The sequence below is a fragment of the Parambassis ranga genome, chromosome 16 (genome assembly GCF_900634625.1).
Source record: "Parambassis ranga chromosome 16, fParRan2.1, whole genome shotgun sequence".
Classification (NCBI taxonomy): Eukaryota; Metazoa; Chordata; class Actinopteri; family Ambassidae; genus Parambassis; species Parambassis ranga.
In genome coordinates, this window is record NC_041036.1 from 14,487,872 (window position 1) to 14,509,156 (window position 21,285).

Here is a 21,285-nt window from a genome sequence, read left to right on the forward strand (position 1 = left end):
GGAGATATTTAAATATAAGGAGAGGAATAGCGGGTGGTTGTTTTCATCAGAGGCAGAGCAGAGATGTATGTACAGCGAGCGGCCGACCGGGGATGCACAATAGAGCATCTCACACACCGTGTTTAATTGCGGATTAGAGGAGGAGGAGGAGGAGGAGGACACAGCACAAGGAGACGCTCTTTATTATTAGGAGAACAGCGGAGAGGAGGGGGAGGAGGGGGGAGAGACCGAGACAACGTGAATCCGGAGACGGCACAGACCGTGGCGGGGGGACGGGAGAGAGGAAGACACCGACACCGACAGTCGGCAGCGTCGCTCGGATGCTGTTGTTGCTCCGGACGCGGCGACGATGCGGCCCCACTGCTGGGTGATGGTAGCACTGGCGGGGATCATGTCGTACTTCAGCCCGGAGAGAGCCCTCGGAGCTCCGCAAAGAGAAGGTGAGCGGAGTCGGAGGAGATGAGGAGGAGGAGGAGGAGGAAGAACAGGGGGGTTTAGAAAGCTGTCAGTGATGCTGGAGAAAGGAGGAGAGGCGTGGATGTAGTCAGTACGTGAAAAGGCCTCTCCACATTAGGTGAACAGTGATATTATCAGGCGGTCTGAGACATAATGCGAATTATTATTGCAATAGGTGGCTGCCTGGTGATGGGTAGCGCACCATATTTGCATGCTGGGATGAAAATACAAGGGGGGGGGGGGGGTAGGATCGCGGGCCTCATATCGATGCCTTATGAAAACAACACGAATACCAGGCTAAAACTGGAGGCCAGTGCGAGATATTTAAGTCTATAAATAGTCTCCGCTTGACTCTACAGATTATTAACCACTGCTGGCATCTTTATTTCCCCTCTAATCTGTGTATGCACTCTCCCAGGAGCTGGCAGAGTGCTGTGTTTGTTTGCAGTCATTGTATTGTTGTGTATTGTTTTGATAAGAGCTGCTGGCACAGAGGCTTGACGGTAAAGGCCCCTGTGTTAGGTTGCTATTTATATGCAGTGTCTGTCTGGACATTTGTCTAGGGAAAGATGAAAGAATAGTCCTGCTCTGGAATTGTGCGTCAGGTTTGGAGCCACCAGTCATGTTTAGGGACACCACACACACACACAGAGGGAGAGAAAGGGTTATTTAGAAGGTGTGATGATTAACATTTATGATCACCAGTTAGCTCGTTTCATCTCATTTGGGCTGATAATTTCCTGGAATCCATGGTTGCCAATTGTCTTTTATGAGCAGCTGACTGGGCCATTCACCGACCTACACACTTAGATACAGAGGTGCTTTTATATTCTGAGCACATTTTCAGTCACCTTTCTCAGACTGCCTCTGCGTTTCAACCCTCTTCTGTTTGGGCTGCAACTTTTTGGGAACACAAAAAGAGTTATGTATTTAATCTTATATCCTTTCAATTCTTAGATTTGATTTTGTGGAGGCTCTGCAATATTTATTAAGCTGTTAAATTATGAAGCATACTTTAACATTAATGTATGCAATGTTTACAGTATCATGTCTTGTAAGGGAATGTATTTTTAGATATTTGTTGTTGACACAAAATGAAACCGGGATATTTTGAGACTGCACAGATTTTTCTTTTTACAGGTATAGTTTCATAATGTTTATGTAACCCACACAAGACATTGGAGAGGTTTCAGATGTGTGTTCAAAGTGGAAAATCACAACTATGTCACGTGCTAAATATTTGCCTAAAATGTAGTTTTGTACGGTATATATACAGAAATGTTTTTCTTGTGACCTGCAGTGCTGTTTATCATTGTATCAATTGTTGTGGTGTGAATTGCCAAAATTCTATAGATATTTTTAGGATAAGGGAGCAGGATGGCTTTAAAAGAAGAAAATCCATCCATAAGTACTACTGGTTGTAACTTAAGCAGAAAATAGTTCCTCTTTAAATGACAGGGCATGTGATCTGACCATCCTGATTTATTTTATTTTTTTAGTTTTTCCAGATGTATTTTGGTTCACCAACTTCTCTAAAACCTGGCAACTCACACCATAATAATCTGATAAACAGCCAACCACATAAAAAATATGAAAATTTGATTTGTGGTGAACTGTCTGTTATCCCTCGTTTGTCCACCATGAGTTGGACACTGTATGACGTTGTGCCTCATTCATTTTGGAATATAACTGAAACCTATCAACAACACTTGACGGGTATTTAACCACGCTGCCCTGCCCCTTTTCTTTCCTACAGATGGTTCACTTCCCACAATCGACTACGTTGAGGTACAAATATCAAAATGTCCCGATTCCTCCCTCTCTCACCTGAGTAGTAAACCTCCCTGATTTGAGTAATTCTTTTCCATTTTACAATCCCTCCCCAGTTAGCGCTCCTTTTTACCTCAATGATAACTCCAGCCACCCCTCCCTCCTGCTTCTTAACTGTGTTTCCTGAGTGGAATGCTGTTTCTGATATTTCTCCCCTCTTCCCACCCCATGCTTTTTGTCCTTTATGGAATGGTATAGTCTCCCAGTCTCAAGCTTTTATTCCAAATCTCTATTTTCTTGTTTTTTACCGATTCAGAAGATGTTTTCATCTTGAACTGACTTTGTTTTCCTGCTTTTATCTTCCCAAATCCCTGATGCAAACTGTCCATTGGGGTTCTCCACTGTGTCCCTACCCTTCCGCTGAGACAACGCTCCAGTGGTTTCCCTCTAAACAAAACACCTATGTAACAAGTTTTTTCTGATTCAGTGAAGTCTGTCTTCTTCTCACTGACTCAAACCTAACAGTGCCCCCCCTCCCCCTTGCAGAAGCACAGGCGCTCTAAATGTGTGCATTAAATCCTCTGCTGTCTTGTATTTTCTTCCTGTCTTCCCAGTTTCTCAGTCCAGGGCTGCATCCCTGTCTCCTCCACCCTACGTCGTCATCCTCATCTCATGCTCGGGGCTTGTGTCTTTTGTTCTCCTGCTCCTCACCTGCCTGTGCTGTAAGAGAGGAGGAGTGGGGTTCAATGTAAGTCTTCAACATGTAAGAGCACTATTCACCTCTCTCTGCTTTCTTTGTTTTGTCACACATTTTGCTCGTATCTGTACGATTTTTAAATGTGTATGACTTAGTGTGAACTGTAAGCAGGAGACAGTAATTTCTCTTAAGCACAAATTGTCATCTTTCAGTCTAATCATGACTTAGCCTCCATCTTTTGTCACTACTGTTTCTTTGTTCTGAATGGCCACCTCCTCAGTGTCTGCTCTTGATAGTAGCTGCTAAACCCATCTGTATTATTAAGTAAATTAATACTGTTGAATTTATATTCAGTTGTTCCAGTATTGTGATGTTTTCTGTCCTCTTGTGGTTCCATCAGGAGTTTGACAATGCAGATGGGGAGGAGTGCTCTGGCGGCTCCAGCCCCATCCAGGAGGACAGCCTGTCATCATGTCCCTCCCTCCCTGAGGTCTACACCTTGCCAGTCAGAGACCGGCCCAACTGCCCCGCCCTGCAGGATGGAGCAGGTAACAACCCGAATCAACATTTGTGTTCACCAATTTTTATAAGAGCATAGCTTCAAACCACTCCAGATGAAATACAGTCTGGCAGTAAGATCCCTCAGGGTCTGTTGCCTGAATCACTGATGTGGATCCACTAAGGTCCTAAACAGAGTGCACAGCTAGGAGCACCAAGGTCCCTACTGAACCTCAGCCAAGTGGAAACTGTGATCTGAGAAAATTCTGCATCAGGACTCTGTATGAGCGAGACACAGACAGGGATGTATTAGCACACGTTAGAGAGGGGGATGTCAATTTATTAGAGCCAGGTTCCTTGTGGACATGTGAAGCCTCCTTGCATTAGGTCTGTACCCACTTCTGATTAACAATAATAAAACCTAGAATTTCTGGCATTTTTGTCTGGCTGGTAAAAGAAGACCAAAACACTGGGATTTAGGTATTAATACGCTTCCTTGGTAAGGTAGGAGACATCCTGTTCTTCCTTGTTGCAGCCTTGTAAATACAGATGTTTTCTTTCTTGCTGCTTCGGTCTTCAAAGCTATTTTTTGTTAATGTGTAGAGATATCTTGAAGAGTATCAAATTTTGATGTCTGTGTGACCCTGATCTTTTTTATTTCTCTTTTCTCCAGACTCCAAATCTCACTGCTTCAAAAGACACACCCTGAACTACCTTCAAGAGATAGGAAATGGCTGGTTTGGAAAGGTAAGATAATGATCTCTCACACTCAGATATTGTGTAAAATATGACTTTACAGTCTCATAGCATGCTTTGCTCTAAATCTTAACTCAAAATAGATAATTTGGTGCCAGTCTCCTTTGTCTGGACAGTCTTTCATGTCTATGTCCATCGATCTCTTCTAGGTGATCCTGGCTGAAGTGCTGGGTGACTGCAGCTCCTCTCAGGCTGTTGTGAAAGAGCTGCGTGTCAGCACCAGCCCTCTGGAGCAGAGAAAGTTTTTGGCCGAGTCTGAACCGTACAGGTAGGAGAAGCCACTGAAGCTTGAGTAGCCATGTGAGAGCCCTGTTAAAGGTAGAACGTCACCAAGCTATAATCACTGTAGCCAATGTAGTAGCACGGAGGGAAGACTGTACTGAACGAAAGCCTCTCTCTGGTTCCTCCTCCTGTCCCTGTAAGCTCTGTGACAAACAACAATTTATGATACGTTAGTTTTGTTCATCAATTTTCACAGTTAAACATCACCTTGTTCTTTTTTTTAAAGCTTGAATACAGTTGCCAGAAATAAAAAGATATTTCTTAAGCATTAGCCAAGCAGGATTTTGGGAAGGAATCTAATATCCTTTTTTTGTGGCTGGAGAAAAGATGTGATTTTGATCTGAGAGCGTCGTTCAGATTGGTATTACTACTGCAGATTTATGGTAATAAAACATGTTCTGGACAGTGAGACCTCAACCACCTATTCAGTAGATTTGACTCTGCATCTAAATAGTATTTTGGCTGCCCTTCTCTTTCTTACGCACACATACACACACAGAAGACATCCAAGGACAGCCTTTCCTGTCTGAGTGAATCATAGCGCAGCCATTACCATCCCTACACAGACACACACAGACACACACAGACATCTATGTTTACACCACCTGTTCTTACTAAGGAACAAACCTTTACCTTGTCGTATTCAGATAGTCTTCTCACTTCTTGTGTCCTGGAAGCACATAAAGCTCTATATGAAATATTCTTTCACATCTTTCAGTCTGTCCTGTCTTATCCGTGGTTTCTGTTTCTCCCTTCAGAAGCCTTAAACATCCAAACATCCTTCAGTGTTTAGGGCAGTGCAGTGAGAGCATCCCCTTCCTCCTGGTAATGGAGTTTTGTCAGCTGGTAAGTAGAAGCTCTGATGTAAGCTGAACTGAACACAAAAGCTGTTGATGTAATAGAAACACGGATGTTTTCACTGCAGAAGTCACACATATCCCCCTTTTTTGGCTGTGCAGCTGCATGTTTCTATCTGTACTTCAGGAGGGAAAAATGTCTGGCTCTAACTCATCCTCCTCTTAGGTCCACATGAAACTTACTGCATTATTGTTGTTATGTATAACTCAGGGTGACCTAAAGAGGTATCTGCGAGCCCAGCGCAAGTCCGATGGGATGACTCCAGACCTGCCAACCCGGGACCTCCTGACTCTTCAGAGAATGGCTTTTGAGATCACCTCGGGTTTGCTGCACCTTCACGAAAACAACTACATCCACAGGTTAGTTATCGCTTTCATTTCTTTCTTCTATCAAGACTCTCATTGTTCTTTCAGGTAAAGTTAATGTGTCTGATCAGTGTGAGAAAGGTTTGAAAGAGTTTTTATGTTGCAGTGACCTGGCTTTAAGAAACTGCCTTCTGACCTCAGACCTCACTGTTAGGATAGGAGACTACGGCCTCTCACACAACCATTACAAGGTACATGGATCTCTGCTTGGTCTTCTGATCTATGCATGTTGGTCAGCAGTGTGTAACTATTCTTGCTGTGTGTCGGTGAAGGAGGACTATTACCTAACTCCAGACAAGCTATGGATCCCACTGCGCTGGATTGCTCCTGAGCTGCTGGAGGAGTACAGAGGATCTCTTATTGTTACAGACCAGACCAAGACCAGCAATGTGTGGTACGTGTGCAAGATCTGGCTCTCTGGTGCTTTGCAATGATGCACACAATGTTTGTGCTTACATACTCAAAGGGTATTTAAATCAGACAAGAAGAACAGTCTACGAATCATCCAGCAGATCATCGTACATCATGTTGATTACAAGAGGAGGTTTATATGAAACACAAACACCCAGTGCAATGTTGAGGGTGAATTTCAATACTCTATGCATTAGAAGTATCAACAGTATGTGGCTAAAATCAGAAAAAAACTCTGTATAATCTTAGAATTTAGGCTAAAATGTCTACAATTTTGAGCGTAAAGCATAAAGGCAGCTGTCTGTTTGGAAGTCAAATTTCGGTCTTAAGGATTATGCAACCAACATGTGTCTTTTTCTCGACTTTTTTCTCCCAGGTCTTTGGGGGTGGTGATATGGGAACTGTTTGAGTTTGGCTCTCAGCCCCATAGACACCTGAGTGACGAAGAGGTGCTGACCTTTGTCATCAGGGAGAGACAGATCACACTGGCCCAACCCAGACTCAAACTCTCTCATGCAGACTACTGGTCAGTGCTTATCTGCTTATTGTATTGTGAAGAAATGATGCTAATGCTAATGTGAAATCTCTCTAAACTTTCTTTATTTTCCTCTTTTGTTCGCAGGTATGAGATTATGCAGTCCTGCTGGCTACCTCCATCACAGCGTCCTTCTGTAGCTGAGATATTTCTCCTCCTCTCCTCCCTATTGGCAGCTGAGCGAGGACTGGCCAGGGGGAGTGTTGGGGAAGAAGATGAAGAAGATGAGGAGTATGAGGGCAGGGGGAGGAGAGGAGAGAGTGAGGAGTCATTCGAACGACGCTGGGATTTACTTCGTCCACCTGCTTTTCAGACTGCAGCAAATGAGCGGCAAAGGGAACGAGAGTACTGTAGGGAAGACAGAGACAACTCCTACCCCCTACTGGACCCTGTGGGGAACTGTATCACACCTTCCTCATCTGAACTAGATGACATCTTGACAGTCACTGAAACTAGCAAAGGCTTGAACTTTGAATATTTCTGGGAAAAGGCTCATGCCAGACGAGGATACAAACCTCTTCCTCCTCCTCAGCCAATCCCGACTGTCAACAATAACCACAGGCAGTCTTTGGACACTCCCACGGTAGTCCCAGTGATAAGCGCCCGCAGCCCCTCTCTCGCCAGTGAGTACTATATTAGACTGGAGGAGCACACTCCACAAGACAAGTCACCAGCTCTTAAAGGAAAGGCACAGTCCTCTTTCCGTTCTGATTCAATTTGCACCGGAGACGTGGAGCTGGTGGAAATCCGCAGTGGAATGTTAGGAAGAGAGCAAGTCCCTTATTGTTTATCTGACAAATGTGGGAAAGGCTTGCAGACCATCCGATCAAGCGAGATTCAACTCCAGGTGCCCAACACGGGCGTGGCTGAATTTAGAGACACTTCAAGCAGAGTGACTGACTTCTCAGTAGTTGATTTAGGTGATGATGACGAAGTAAAGAGCAGTGAGGCAGATAAAAAATCATCCACAAGTTCCCAAGCTCCAGTCCTCCCTCCTAAGCCTCGCTCTATGTCCATGTCATCAGCCAACCACCTCCACTCACGCCCCCTCCCCGCCCCTCCTCTCGGATACAGAGGACTGCCTCACTACACTATGAGTGGAAAAATTGAGACAGATCCCCATCACATAAGCACTTGCCCACCCTCTACCTTCGATCACCTCGGGCTCCATCGATCCCGACAGACTCTGCCCCCTTCTCCTTCTCTTTCCCCCTCCCTCCCCCCGTCAAGTCATCCAATTTACCCTCAGCCTCCTTCAATGCATCCTCCCCCTCTCCCTCCCCACTCCAAACCACAAAGACCCAGCTATAGTACAGTTGATACTCACTTCAGATATAGTAAGATGCAGAGAACCAATAGAGACACGCTATCATGTGACTTGTCTGATAGAGAGAATGACAGCAGGCATGCTGCATCATTGCACACCTCTAAGGAAACTTCTTATTCACGTGCAAAAGACTTTGACTCCCCTATCCGCAGAGAAAATCCTCTGCGACCCATTTATCGAAACCTACCCCGCCCTCAACACACAGACTCCCAGATTGACAGGCAGTCTTCATCGAGTCCCACCTACTCAGATGAGGATGACTCTCCTTTCATGTCCCCGGAGAGACCTAACGGTGGGACGACTATCACTCACTCCAGCCTATCTGAAGACGCAGACCCAGCCACCACTCAGCTTCTTTCCAGAGGAATGAAAAGGACTCAGTCCCGCCTCCACACCATCCTGCCTGCCATTTGGAAGGAAGATGCTGAACTTCAGGCAGAACGTATTGTAGCAGCCAAGAAATCTCCCATGCATCTGTTTCTGACCGAGATATCCAGTGTGACAGAGTCAAATGAGTTCAAGTTAGAGGATTCATGGGAAGGGGAGAAGGGGGAGAAAAGAGAAGGTGATAGATGGGGGAACTTTGTCCTGCCCAACCGAGGGATGCGCCGCTCCCAGTCACTAATCACAGAGCTGGGCTCAGCAAGACATTCGCTGGGACCACAGAGGTATACCAAGAGGGCTGAAGCTGAGGAGGACAACACAGTTACTAAAGAATCATTCCAGAGGGATCTTTTTCTCACAGAGATTGACACAGGAACTCTTGACTCAGACATGGAGGGAGGAACAGATAATGATCCAGTGAAATACCTTTATCCTGCAGGGTCCAGACTGCAGCCATACGGGTGCGCACCAGGCCGTCCCTCATACGCTGATGCAGAGGAAGCCTACTCAAAGGGTATACGAAGATCCCGCTCTCTTCTATCTGAGATCACTATTGAGAAGCAAGAGTCTGAAATACACTCAACGGAAAAGGAGCCACGGAGAACTGAAATGACTAGGGAGGAGTTCCTGAAAGAGATCCAGTCAGCAGAGACCTTTCTGACTGAAATCATATCAAGACAAAATGCAGTTTCAAAGAAGAAGGAAGCAGATTCATCTTACTCCCCTACTCCACTTTCCCCTGAATATGAGTCCATATGCATTGACCCAAACTCCGCTCAGACTATCAGATTCCAGTCAGAGAGCTCCATACGAGCATCTAACAAAGGCAAAGATGATACACAAACTGAAGCCATCTATGCCCAAGTAACCAAGCGAGCAAAGAAGAGTGAGATAAAGGTTTCCATGAGACCCGAAATCCCAATTCTTCACATAGGATCACAGCCTCTAAAACCGGACAGCCAAGAAAACAATGCTGATCACTGCCAGTCTGGTGATTTTGTGTTTTCAGAAATCATGCCCAAAAACGGTTTACTACACAACCAAACACTCACATGTCCAAAGGAGGAGGAGGTGGAGGAGTGTTCAGACGGCCCTGCGTTACCTGCCAGAGGAGAGCAGACAGATCTGGCGGAGCACTCCCCTCCAAAAGAGTCTGACACTGTGACACTACATGAGAACAAATCACTCATTACAAATGAAACTACAAAGGCCACTGTTATAGAGAATGGTGAGATAACGACAGATGACCCTGAGAGAAGTCATCAAACACAGGTGCTGTTTAATAAAAAGTCTGATGACTCTGAGATTAAAGATGAGACACAAAGAGAAAATGTGTGTCAGCACAATGACAGTGGTCAAGAAAAACAACATCACAGTGCCCAAAAGGTGCTCACTCCTGCTGCAACTCCAGGCACTCCAGACTTTGACCTGGCCTCTGATGTCTCACTCGTCACTCCCACTGACTCAGTTCTGTCACCTTTTACTTCCAGCTCAGCAGACTGCCTCACACCAAGCGACTCATGGACAGGTGGAGGAGTGGCAGGCAGTGGATGGCGGGCTCTGGGAAATGAAACGCCACATCGAGACTCTGCGTATTTCTCAGACAGTGACTGGGAGGGTGACGGAATAAACAGGAGGAGCAGTGATGGATTTATTGCCTCTAGGCCTACCAGTGGCCGGGGCGGTGATAGGGGAATATTGACAGAGATAGTAGAGGAGGGAGAAACCGGAGAAAAAAGCCCATTAAAAAATAATGTACAAAACAAAACAGAAAATGGAGAAGGAATTACTCTTGAAATTTATGAGGAGAAGAGTTCTGAAAATGACATCTCTCACTCAGTTAATGACAAAGACATTATTAACAAATGTCTGGAGTCTGCACAGAGGGATGATTCTGGCATTTTCCACAATGACACTAAAACTTCAGCACTGCTGTGTGATGATCCCCAGGTCAAGGACTGTGTGGACTTAATTGATAAATTGTTTGCAAAATTAGACGACGAGCCACTGAAAGGGCTCTCACACAGTAGTGGGTATGTGATAGATGGCCATTACAGAGATGGCATCGTTTCTCACATAACAGACTCTGCAGAGAGCGACTTACATCTAGATTCCAGGACCCCCGCTGAGACAGATAGTTTGATCAATTCTGGCCAGCCAAAGTTGTTCTTGCTTAGATCAAGCAACAATTACACAGGCAATGAGCTCACTGCACTGAATTCACTGCAATCTGAAAATGAAAAAGTGGAATTTGTGGCACCATCCCTAGTTGAGTCCACATTATCTAAACTGTGTAGCATTAAAAACAATGACACCATAATCAGAGATGAAACCATGCCAAATGAAGACAGTGAACCTACTGATGATACAGTGAGCAGTCCGACGGGTCCTTGGGCCGGCCATGGTGTTGAAGAATCTCAGACATGTGAAGAGAGACCTGATCTAGACCCCAATGAGCTGGGCCTGAGAAATCTTCACTTCTCAGATGGCCAAGAGGACAGAGCCCTGACAGAAATGGAGCAACAGCATGCTGCTACAGAGCTGAGCAACGCCATGAAGGAGAAGTCTCCTCTGAAGGGAGCAGCAAGTTGGATGGACTCTTGTAACAACTATTCCGAGGGACTCAGTGCGACAACTAAAGAGTTATGGAATGCTGTGGAAGAGGATGAAGATGGACCAGGATCTGGTGTGGTTAGGGGCGAGTTTGACTGCCACCGTTTCTCACAGTCAAGAGAGATGCAGTTGTGGCCTAATGAAAATGACCAGTGGGCCTCTCCAGAGAAGAGGGGTCAAGGAATTGAACTAAGATCTGAATTTTTCTCTGGGTTCAGTAACCAGGCCTGGGAGGTGGGGGAGAGGCTGGTTGTGGGTCAGGAGTATTGGGAGGCTGAAGAAAACGATGAACTTGCAGGAAGTGAGCCTCACCCTGCTGTCCTCGAGGGCTGTGAAGACACCTGGAACAGTGAAACACATGGACAAAGAGGCCATGCTCCTGTAAAAGAAATGTGGGACTATAAACATAACCAACAGACAGCAGCAGACATACAACAAGAGGAAAATATCGAATACCTCGAGGAAGTTGACAGTCTCAAGAAAGACGCAAGAGAACGCTGTGATTTGGAAGTAGAGAATATAGAGACACCAGAGGAAGAGACTTTGGGGCAAGGCAAGAGGCAGATTTCATCATGCAAAGAGGCATTCAAGGACATAGAAGGTTATACAGAATTCACTGAGGCGGTGGAAAATCAAAATTTTAACAGATGGCCTCAGAATCAACCCTGTGAGATCCAGAGGGAGACATCTGCAGCAGACACTGACAAAGAGGCAGGCTTTAATTTGGAGAACCACTTTAGTCCTGCTGTAGAGAATACAAGCTCAAACATATCTATCTGCATCACTGAGGCTCCTCCTGTGAACTTAGCAGATGTGGAAAATGTTGAATCTGAATTTGATTCAGAGGCTGAAATGAGACCATGGCCTTCAAGACAGTGCATAGAAAAAGAAGATATAAGAGTTATGAAAGTAGAGGATGATTTCAGAGACATTCCTCTTCCATCTAATCTCAGTGACGAGGAAATAAATGAGTCTTTTCAACAGGTAGACAATTTCAGCTCAGTAGATTTTCCAAGTCCTCCACCAAGCATAGACCTCGATGTGCAAGATGATAAACTGGAGAGTTTAGACGACTCTTTTCCTAGTCCACCACCATCTGTTATAGATGCAGAGGAGTTTATTAGCCACATTAATCTGGACGACTTTATTGCTAGTGCTGAAGCAGAGCCATATATTTCCCCAGCTAACAACACAAATGTCCCAGAGCCACCTCTGCAAGAACCACCGTCTGCTACCACTCAGAGTAAAGGGATTTCAGCCAACCTGCATCTCAACACTATGCATATAACACTGAATGATGAAAGTGACCTTACATCCAACACAGAGGGTTGGGATGATCACAATGACCTGTCCCATGAAACATCACTGGCAACACCCTCTGAACCCCAGCTTCCCCTCAACAGCCTCCCAGAGCTGTTGATTTCTGAGTGGAAAGATTTGGATGAAGAGCCTCTGGAGGATTTTGAAAAACTGGAACAGCTCTGTTGTATATCTGGAGATGAGTCAGAGGATCTTTTCTTGGGCAACCTTGAGCTTCTGGAGTCTTTGAAGAAAACACCTGATCAAAAAGTTAGCAGTGATGCGGGTGAAAAGATATGTGATTCTTCTACCCCTGAGGGTACCAGGATGGATTTGATGGAGGACAGACTCTCTTTTAATTCTGATAAATCACTGGAATCTGTACAACCAATGGCCCTGGATTCCCAAGATTATCTGCCACCTCAAGAGGAGATGAATGACAGCCAGAGATCAGCAGGCCAAACCTCTGTTGGGAAAGACCATGGATCTCTTTCTAAGATGACAACAAAAAATGGCCTCATGATGCAGGTAAGGTATTTATGATTTTCTAACAGATGCGCTTCTTATGTTACCTGTTTGAGTTTATGCACCTTCTTCATTGTCTCTCTTCAGGTGTGTGAGGAAAGGCTGCAGTTCTCCCTCAGTGAAAATGTGAAAACTAATGTGCTTTGGGGTACAACTGTTAAAGACACTGTTACACTCCGGCCGTGGGGGGAGGAAGTGTCAGGACGCAGCAGTGAGCCAGTCGCCATCGATGAGGATGAGAGGTATGAAGATGGAGCCACAAAATCTCAGAAAAGGTGATTTACTGATAGTTTTCATTTTCATCATACGTGTCTTTTGTTTTAGGCAAGAGGAGCAAGAAGCTGTCCTCAGCGTTCAGCCCCTCACAGAGTCTGATGAAACTAAAGCAGAGCCACTCACTGTGATTGAACAACCCGAGATCACGACACCTCAGCTTACAGCAAACCAGGCAATGAAAGGTACCTCCACGTCAAGCCTCTGCAAGTTACTCCTGCTTTTCTTACTATAACCAAAGTCTAACATTTAGTTCAGTTAGTTTGTGCTATTTTAATAGTTATTTATGATAGGTAACTTGCTTTGCTAAGCCAGAAAGGACTAAATATTAAACATCTCTTTTTTCTCACTTTTACAGCAAAGCTTGCCCGCCTGTCTCTCCCTCTTCCTCCTCTTGCTCTGACTCTTCCCCTCACACCAACCGGTAAAGCAGGATTTGGGAATGGGCCCATCGGAAATCGGATCGGAAGACGGAGAGGCCTGTCACCAGGAAGCGACCCTGACGAGGAGGAGGAGGACGAACAGGAGGATGAAAGCTCCCGGAGGGTGATTGTTGTCACGGAAACAGATGTGGACAAACGCGTCGGGCTGAGGAGCCTGCTGAAATCACCCAAGGAGCCAATGGACAGAGAGAGGGACAGAGGAAGAAATGTGTCCTTTTTTGATGATGTCACAATCTATCTTTTTGATCAGGTATTTACTGTTCATTTCATAACAGATTGTTAAAAGGCTGTGTTGAAATTTAAAAAAGAGGCCTGACTGTCTCTTTTTATTACAACAGGAAACTCCAACCAATGAGTTGAGCTCTTCAGTTCCCACAAGTCCAGCGCCTGTGTCTGTAAAAAGCAGCAAGTTGGACTTGCATGGTGAGTTCAAAAACATACAACAAGGTTGTAGAAGGTAGTTTTTGCCAGAAACATCATTTCACTAATTATAACAAATTGCAGAGAGAATAGGAGGTGAAGTGAGGATGTTTTATATTAAAATAGTCAACGGTCATCTTCACTTGTGTCTGAACAGAAGTGTGACGTAGATGATGTAATGTGGAGCTAGATGATCCATTAAGTAAGATCCTCTAAGTATAACCAGATAGTGACCTCACATTACCTTTATTGTACATTGGTTTGATGCTTATGTTAGCATGAAAAAACTAGCTTACATGAGCGCTTGCATCCCCACATTAGCATTCAGCTCAAAGTGCTGCTGCTAGCACTGTAAAGATAATCTGCATCAGGGTGCAGGTTCAGTGTTTCTTTTCATGCATGGTCCCCACCTTGAGCTACAGAATGACGTAATAACACCTGACAGCAACTAACACAACTCCACCCACTGAAATGGAAGAATTAATCTTCTATAATTACCCCCTCAACACTGTGACATGTGGAACTGAGTGGGGACAGTAATCCTGCACTCGACAATGCAAGCTTAAGCTGTTTATCCCAACACATTTTCAGTGGCTCTCATGGCTCCTACCCTCCATCTTGTACACTCATCACCTCATTCCACAGAGTCATGAAAGTCAGGGCTTTGAGAATTTCCTTTTGGGCCGTGCACATGCAGAAATACCAAAATTAGATACTTCATAATCTTTTGTATCCTTTTCAGTTGAGGCTTCAAAGCTCTGAAAGGAGAGACTGTATTCCCTTTGAGGTATTTTTAGCTAGACCTCTTTGGCTTCAGAGTGGTTATATTAATAGATATAGATTATCAGTTTATGCTCTGCCCTGAATTTGGTCCATGCGCCACATGAAAGAACATTTTAAAGCCCCCTAAACACTCCTACATTACCCACAATGCAACCATAGACAGCTTGGATGGAGATTTGACCTTGTTTAGTGGTTTCCAGAGGATGATGAGGAGCCAAAGAGATCTGAGCAGATTCTTTTCATTTCATTAATTTTTTAGAGATGTTTCCTATTTTCTTCCCCCACCAGTAGGTCCACTGTACTCCCGGCTGCTGTACACTGGCCTCAGGGCTATGGTTGATGGTTTTGCTGCCAGAATGTCACCACAAGATTAAAAACTGCATTGTAATGCAAATACTGACAGATTTTCCCAACCTGATTCCTACACGCAGCAGTATTTGAAAAAGTCCCCACTGTAGCTTTAACTGTACCTGTAATGTACTAATTACGTTGTTGGTGTATTTAATATTACGTCAGTTCTGATCGTGTTTTTTTTTTTTTTTTTTTATCTCAGGGCCAAACAACAAAAACAAAGAATCCAAAAGGAAAGATGATTTTTCAATCAAGCCAAGGTCACCTGTAGGAGCCAATCCAGTGACCTCATCACGCTTCACTGTCAGCCCTGCCAACGACCCCCACTTGGTGTGATTTTAAACGCTGTCATGGGAACCTTTAGAGCTGAACCCTCTTGGACTGGCCAGTCAAATAGCCCAACAACCAGCCATTCAGCCAGAGGATATTTTTTTATTGAAAAGGCAACTGAAAGAATGAGACTCTGGTTCTAAAAGCTGGACACATTCCAGGTTTTACCAGCGACAGGATTTTGTATGACAGGGGTTCTCCTGCCTGCCACTGTTTACAGAGTTTATTCACAGCCGTTGGTTACAAAAGTCTTTGGAAAAGGCAGAATATGCTATGAGAAGAGGAGCCTGGAGCTTTGTAAAATCTGAAAGAGATTCGACAGCTATGCAGTGGGAGTCTTGCTGTGTACCAGCTTACCTTCTCTTTTTCTGCTTCATTCTGTTGGATTATTTCCTGGATGTGCAGGGAATGCACTTTCTTTATTCATTCATCTGTCTATGTAAATGCTTGGATTCCGGTCCCTCTCTTTATTAAAAACATTACAGTTTTTCATCGCAGTCAGCCAGTTGTTCTTGTAGGCAGCAGTTTGAAACAGAAATTGCTTGACTCCTGTATTTGAGAATACTCCTTAGCATTTGTACAAAGATCATAATGCAAGTGAATACAATATCATTTTAGAGCTCTTTACTTTTAGATGTATTCTTAGACTGCACGAAAAATGAAACAAGCTAGTTTCTTTATACTTTTGGCTCTAAAAGGTTTTACTTCTTTATTTTTATTCATTTATTATATTTTATTGATTTATTTACACTAATTTTCCATGCAGTATTTAATTTATTTATTATCGATTTATTTATTTATCTATAAATTAATTAATGTATTTATTTGCTTTAGTGCAATTAACATATATGAACACTAATTTGTTTAGGACACATCTAGGTTCTAAGATCTTCATAACAAATAAATCGAAATATTTTCCCAAACGTCCTAATTGCTAAAAAAAAAGAAGAAAAAAAAGTATTTTGTATAATTTTACTTGTTAATATATCTGTATGGAACTATGTCCTGTAATGTTTCATCATTTTCCAATGTCTATGAATTTTTAGCTGTCTTGTCATTCTTTTATCTTGTTTAATGACAGTTAATGTAGCTTAGCATGATAAAGAGTAAATAACTCCATTTGTTTGTGTATCTGTTAATTTATCCCATTTTCTACCAATAACAGTCCATCATGCAGTCGAAGTTCAACTAGTCCATTTGTTTAGTCTGTTTAAATGTTGGTTTAAACTTGTATTGTTTAAAGAATGGTTTTCAGGGGATAATGTATAATCAAGGGGAAATAAAAACTACAAAATGTGAACCTCTTATCTGAAGTGTTTCACGAATATAAATCACATTGTAAGACACCTTTTACCACTCCCTGTTCGACCGCTGAGTTTCTGGCGTGTTTTGACTCCATGTCCCAGAAAGCCTTGCGAAGCGTCACGTATTTAACCGGCGACAAACGATACGGCACTGGCGCACACAAATCCAAACAGACAACACGAACGGCGTAAAAGAAGCAGGTTAGCGCCGACAAAGAAAAGCTTGAAGCATTAATAAGACGAGGTTTTGTGTTTTTTTTTGGTCAGCTGGAATTTAAACCTCAGAGGTAAGCTATCGCTACTAATACTGCGTTTAATAACGTCAGACCGACGTTTGCTAATACTAGCTAAGAAGCTAGTCAGAAATAAACGTTTTAGTTTCCCGAAAGATAAAGTCTGAGTTTATCGTTTATCCTTTTATGGGCACATTAATTTATGTTGTTTCAGAGGATGAACACTATATCATGAAACTGTGTAGTTTTGTATATCTATGTCATCCTGTGATGCTTCAGATTTATGAGCAGACCACATTGATTTATGATGATTTCTCAATTATTACGCCACGAATTGTATAGGTAGCCATTGCCCAAATAATGTTCTAGTGTAAAGATTTGCTTTTATGTTTTAAATGTTAATATGTTGTGCTTTGATGAGAGTTTGTGAAGTTGGTATATGTTGATCATTTTCTGACAGCAGATTGTATACACAATATGTATATATATTGTGTATACAATCTGCTGTCAGATACAATGTATGTATACACTAGGCTTGTGCAAAATCGTATCGTGTGCAATTAATCGTCAGAAAAACTGTCACCGATTAATATTATATATATAATATAGCCCACAATAACAATAATGGCGGAAGGCAGTGGTATTCAGTTAACCCTCATGCACTGTTCGGGATATTTTTGTCCTCTGAGAGTAATTTTTCTGTTTATTTTGGCCATAACTTTGTCAATATGTGAGCAAATTGAATAATTTTTGCTCAACAAGCTCAATTTTACATACATTTTGATTTGATATGATTTTAAAATTTTTCATAGGTCAACAGTACACTGTGGGCAATTTGTGTTGATCCGAACTGAAGTTAATTAAAAGGTCTATGCAAAAAAAATTCAAAAAATATTTATCTGATATATTTTTAAAACCGTTAAAGTTAGGGGACGTCTTCTTACTCCACATTACTGGTATTGCTGCAGTTCTACGACATCCTCAAATCTCTCGTGGTCATTTGTATTTATTTTAGAGAGGTTGTTTCCTGTTAAATTTACAACACTATTTTCTGTGCAGATGTCTCTGGCAGATGAGCTCCTGGCTGACCTGGAGGAGGCTGGAGATGAGGGAGAGGATGGATTGTATCCAGAAGGAGAAGAGGGGGACAGTGATGGTGAGGCTACCCAGGGAAGGACAGAAGGAGGCCTGGAAGACATCCCAGAAGAGATGGAGGTGGACTACAGTAAAGCTGAGAGTGTTGCATCCATTGCTAAGCTCCGCAATAGCAAACAGGTGGGTAACGCACATTTCACACACATTTGATATTTGTAATAATATGGATTACTCTGTTCTGGCCACCCCTGTAAAATTTTGTTGTGTTTACAGTTTTCAGAAATCATAGACAAAATTTCTGAATATATTGGAAAGCAGCGCAAGAACTCAGAGGGTGAGTTGAACCCACGGGTTCATTTCATTAGGAGTTTCCACAGTCCTTCGTTTGTCTTATTCAAGTTAACAAAATATTAATAATGCGTCTTTCACCTGTTTCCTTTCAGTCTCAGGTCCTGTTGAGGCAGACCCAGAATACAGATTGATTGTAGCAGCCAATAACCTCACTGTAGAGATCGACAATGAGCTCAGTGAGTTTACTGTTCCTCTGCAGTAATATACAATAAGTGATCTTTTGAGCTTTGAGCCTGAGTTGTCTGTGTTTCTGTCTTGTTTTCAGACATCATTCACAAGTTTACTAGAGACAAATACTCCAAGAGGTTTCCAGAGCTTGAGTCTCTGGTGCCAGATTCTTTAGATTACATCCGCACAGTCAAGGTGAGTTTAAAATTTTATTCAGTTTAGATCAGAATCAGTTCAAAGTAGTTATAAATACTGACTGTGGAAAAACAACCCAGTTTTTCTACAATACTTGTAGCTGTTAAGCTGTAACACTCTGAGGAAAAGTCGTTTCTGGCCACTTCTCTGAACATGTTTGAACATGATGTTTTCTCTTGATTTCTAAGGAACTGGGAAACAATCTGGAGAAATGCAAAAACAATGAAACTCTGCAGCAAATCCTCACCAACGCCACTATTATGGTTGTCAGTGTCACAGCTTCAACCACTCAAGGGTGAGGCCTTCTTACTCCACATTACGTCTTCTTTGACATCACAGTTTGTATTGTGGTTTTTACTGTGGTGTCCTTTAATTGTAGGTCACTGCTGAGTGAGGAGGAGCTGAAGCAACTTGAGGAGGCTTGTGACATGGCCCTGGAACTGAACCAGTCTAAACACAGGATTTATGAATATGTAGAATCCAGAATGTCCTTCATCGCCCCAAATCTGTCCATCATTGTTGGAGCATCAACGGCTGCAAAAATCATGGGTGGGAGAAATACCAGGATTACACATGTACACACACGTACACATAAATGAATCTTCGTTGATGACTTTGACTTTCTCAGGAATTGCTGGCGGCCTTACAAACCTGTCAAAGATGCCGGCCTGTAACCTGATGCTGCTCGGAGCTCAGAGGAGAACCCTGTCTGGTTTCAGCAGCACGTCCCTGCTTCCCCACACTGGCTTTATCTACTACTGTGATGTTGTCCAGTCGCTGCCACCTGTCAGTAGTTATATATGCACATATTAAAGAGCATGAATGTATGTAACTATGTGCTGAAACGTATCTAACAGCTTTCGCCTCTTTTGTTAGGACCTCCGGAGGAAGGCAGCTCGTTTGGTGGCTGCAAAATGCACTCTGGCTTCCCGGGTTGACGGTTTCCATGAAAGCTCAGATGGCAAGGTGGCTTGACTCTTTAAATCTAATTTGTCTCTAATTGTCTCTTCAGGCTTAAATAATAATTGTTTTTTTTTCAGGTTGGCTATGATCTGAAAGAGGAGATTGAGAGAAAGTTTGACAAGTGGCAGGAGCCACCACCAGTGAAGCAGGTTAAACCTCTGCCTGCCCCACTGGATGGACAGAGGAAGAAGAGAGGAGGAAGGAGGTACACAACCTGTCACAAACTTACAGAAAAACAAGCCTGCTGAAAAGAAAGTGGTGTACAATATGAAGATCCATTATTCATTATTAATGAATCCATTTATTTGAAGGAAAATCAAAATAACTTTGTAGAAGGAGTTTATTTCTACAACAAAATGAAATAAAAAGCAACAGCAGAAGGCAGTAACACAAAGAGAAATATCAGTCACTTACATAACCTGCATGGCTAAGTTTAGCATAGTCCCATCCCCTATAAATACATGAATAGCATAACCAAGCTTTTCTGTTTTGCCCTGAAGGTATCGAAAGATGAAGGAGCGCCTTGGACTGACTGAGATCAGGAAACATGCCAACAGGATGACCTTTGCTGAGGTCAGCATGTTTTCCCTGCTTTTCCTGTGTTGTTTACATGGAGCAATACATTGGATTTATGGATTGTTTTCTCTCTTTCTTACATCAGTGTGACTCAAAAGTCCCTGAGCCATTTTTTTTAAAACTGTTCTTCATTATGTTGCAGATAGAAGATGATGCCTATCAGGAGGATCTGGGCTTCAGTCTTGGTCAGCTGGGGAAGAGTGGCAGTGGCAGAGTCAGGCAGGCTCAAGTGAATGAGGCCACTAAAGCCAGGATCTCCAAATCCCTCCAGGTAGACCTCTAATCATCACTCTTTGTTTGCTTAGCCATTGGCTGGTAATACATTTTTTTTCCTTGATTCCATGTTGTGTTGTTGCCCACAACAGAGGACGCTGCAGAAACAGAGCATGACATATGGAGGAAAATCCACAGTCAGAGATCGCTCCTCAGGGACCAGCTCCAGTGTGGCATTTACCCCACTCCAGGTCAAAAAAGAGCAAGTGTTCACATTGAATCCTAAAACACCTCATGGGTCTTACCATTATTCTGTTCTTATCTGCAGGGACTGGAGATTGTGAACCCACAGGCTGCAGAGAAGAAGGTGGCTGAAGCCAACCAGAAATATTTCTCCAACATGGCGGAGTTCCTCAAAGTCAAGAAGGAAGCTAAGATGTGAACACACACACACTGGTTATCCTGGATGTGGACAGTCGCCCTCAACAGTGCAAAGTATTGTTTCAAATTTGTCCCTTGTTTTATTATCATTTTTGTCTTTTCTTTTTTTAAAGTATGAATCTCAGTTTTAATAAAATACGCGAAGGTTCAGTGTCTAGTCGTTTTTGGAAAAAAGTTTTGGCATTTGTTACCTTAATTTTGATGTAACACATCAGATTGTAACTGGATATATCTTGAAGCTGGCCATTTTATTGTCGATCAACCATCTGTATCTTTTAAAAAAATATATCAATGATGAACTCAATCAAAATACCGAATAAAAGTTTAAATAAAATAAGTAAGTTCCAGGACAGACACAAACTTGCGTGTA

At 43.1% G+C, this 21,285-nt stretch overlaps 1 protein-coding gene across 1 annotated transcript; it reads left to right on the plus strand.

The window, feature by feature from the left end:
- Positions 1–16,820: 16,820 nt before the first annotated feature.
- Positions 16,821–21,065, plus strand: prpf31 (PRP31 pre-mRNA processing factor 31 homolog (yeast)). Its single transcript, XM_028425418.1, has 14 exons — positions 16,821–16,967; positions 17,973–18,188; positions 18,282–18,342; positions 18,452–18,535; positions 18,625–18,722; positions 18,911–19,017; positions 19,102–19,271; positions 19,351–19,508; positions 19,599–19,688; positions 19,763–19,890; positions 20,186–20,258; positions 20,404–20,532; positions 20,627–20,725; positions 20,803–21,065. Exons 2-14 carry the CDS (start codon positions 17,973–17,975, stop codon positions 20,914–20,916), a joined length of 1,527 nt encoding a protein of 508 aa, XP_028281219.1. The 5' UTR covers positions 16,821–16,967; the 3' UTR covers positions 20,917–21,065.
- Positions 21,066–21,285: the final 220 nt, after the last annotated feature.

Coding starts and splice junctions, on each gene's coding strand:
- prpf31 (XM_028425418.1), top strand. CDS start 17,973: ATGTCTCTGGCAGATGAGCTCCTGGCTGACCTGGAGGAGGCTGGAGAT. Junction 19,272..19,350: donor AACGGCTGCAAAAATCATGG/GTGGGAGAAATA, acceptor TGACTTTCTCAG/GAATTGCTGGCGGCCTTACA. Junction 20,726..20,802: donor TGGCATTTACCCCACTCCAG/GTCAAAAAAGAG, acceptor TCTTATCTGCAG/GGACTGGAGATTGTGAACCC.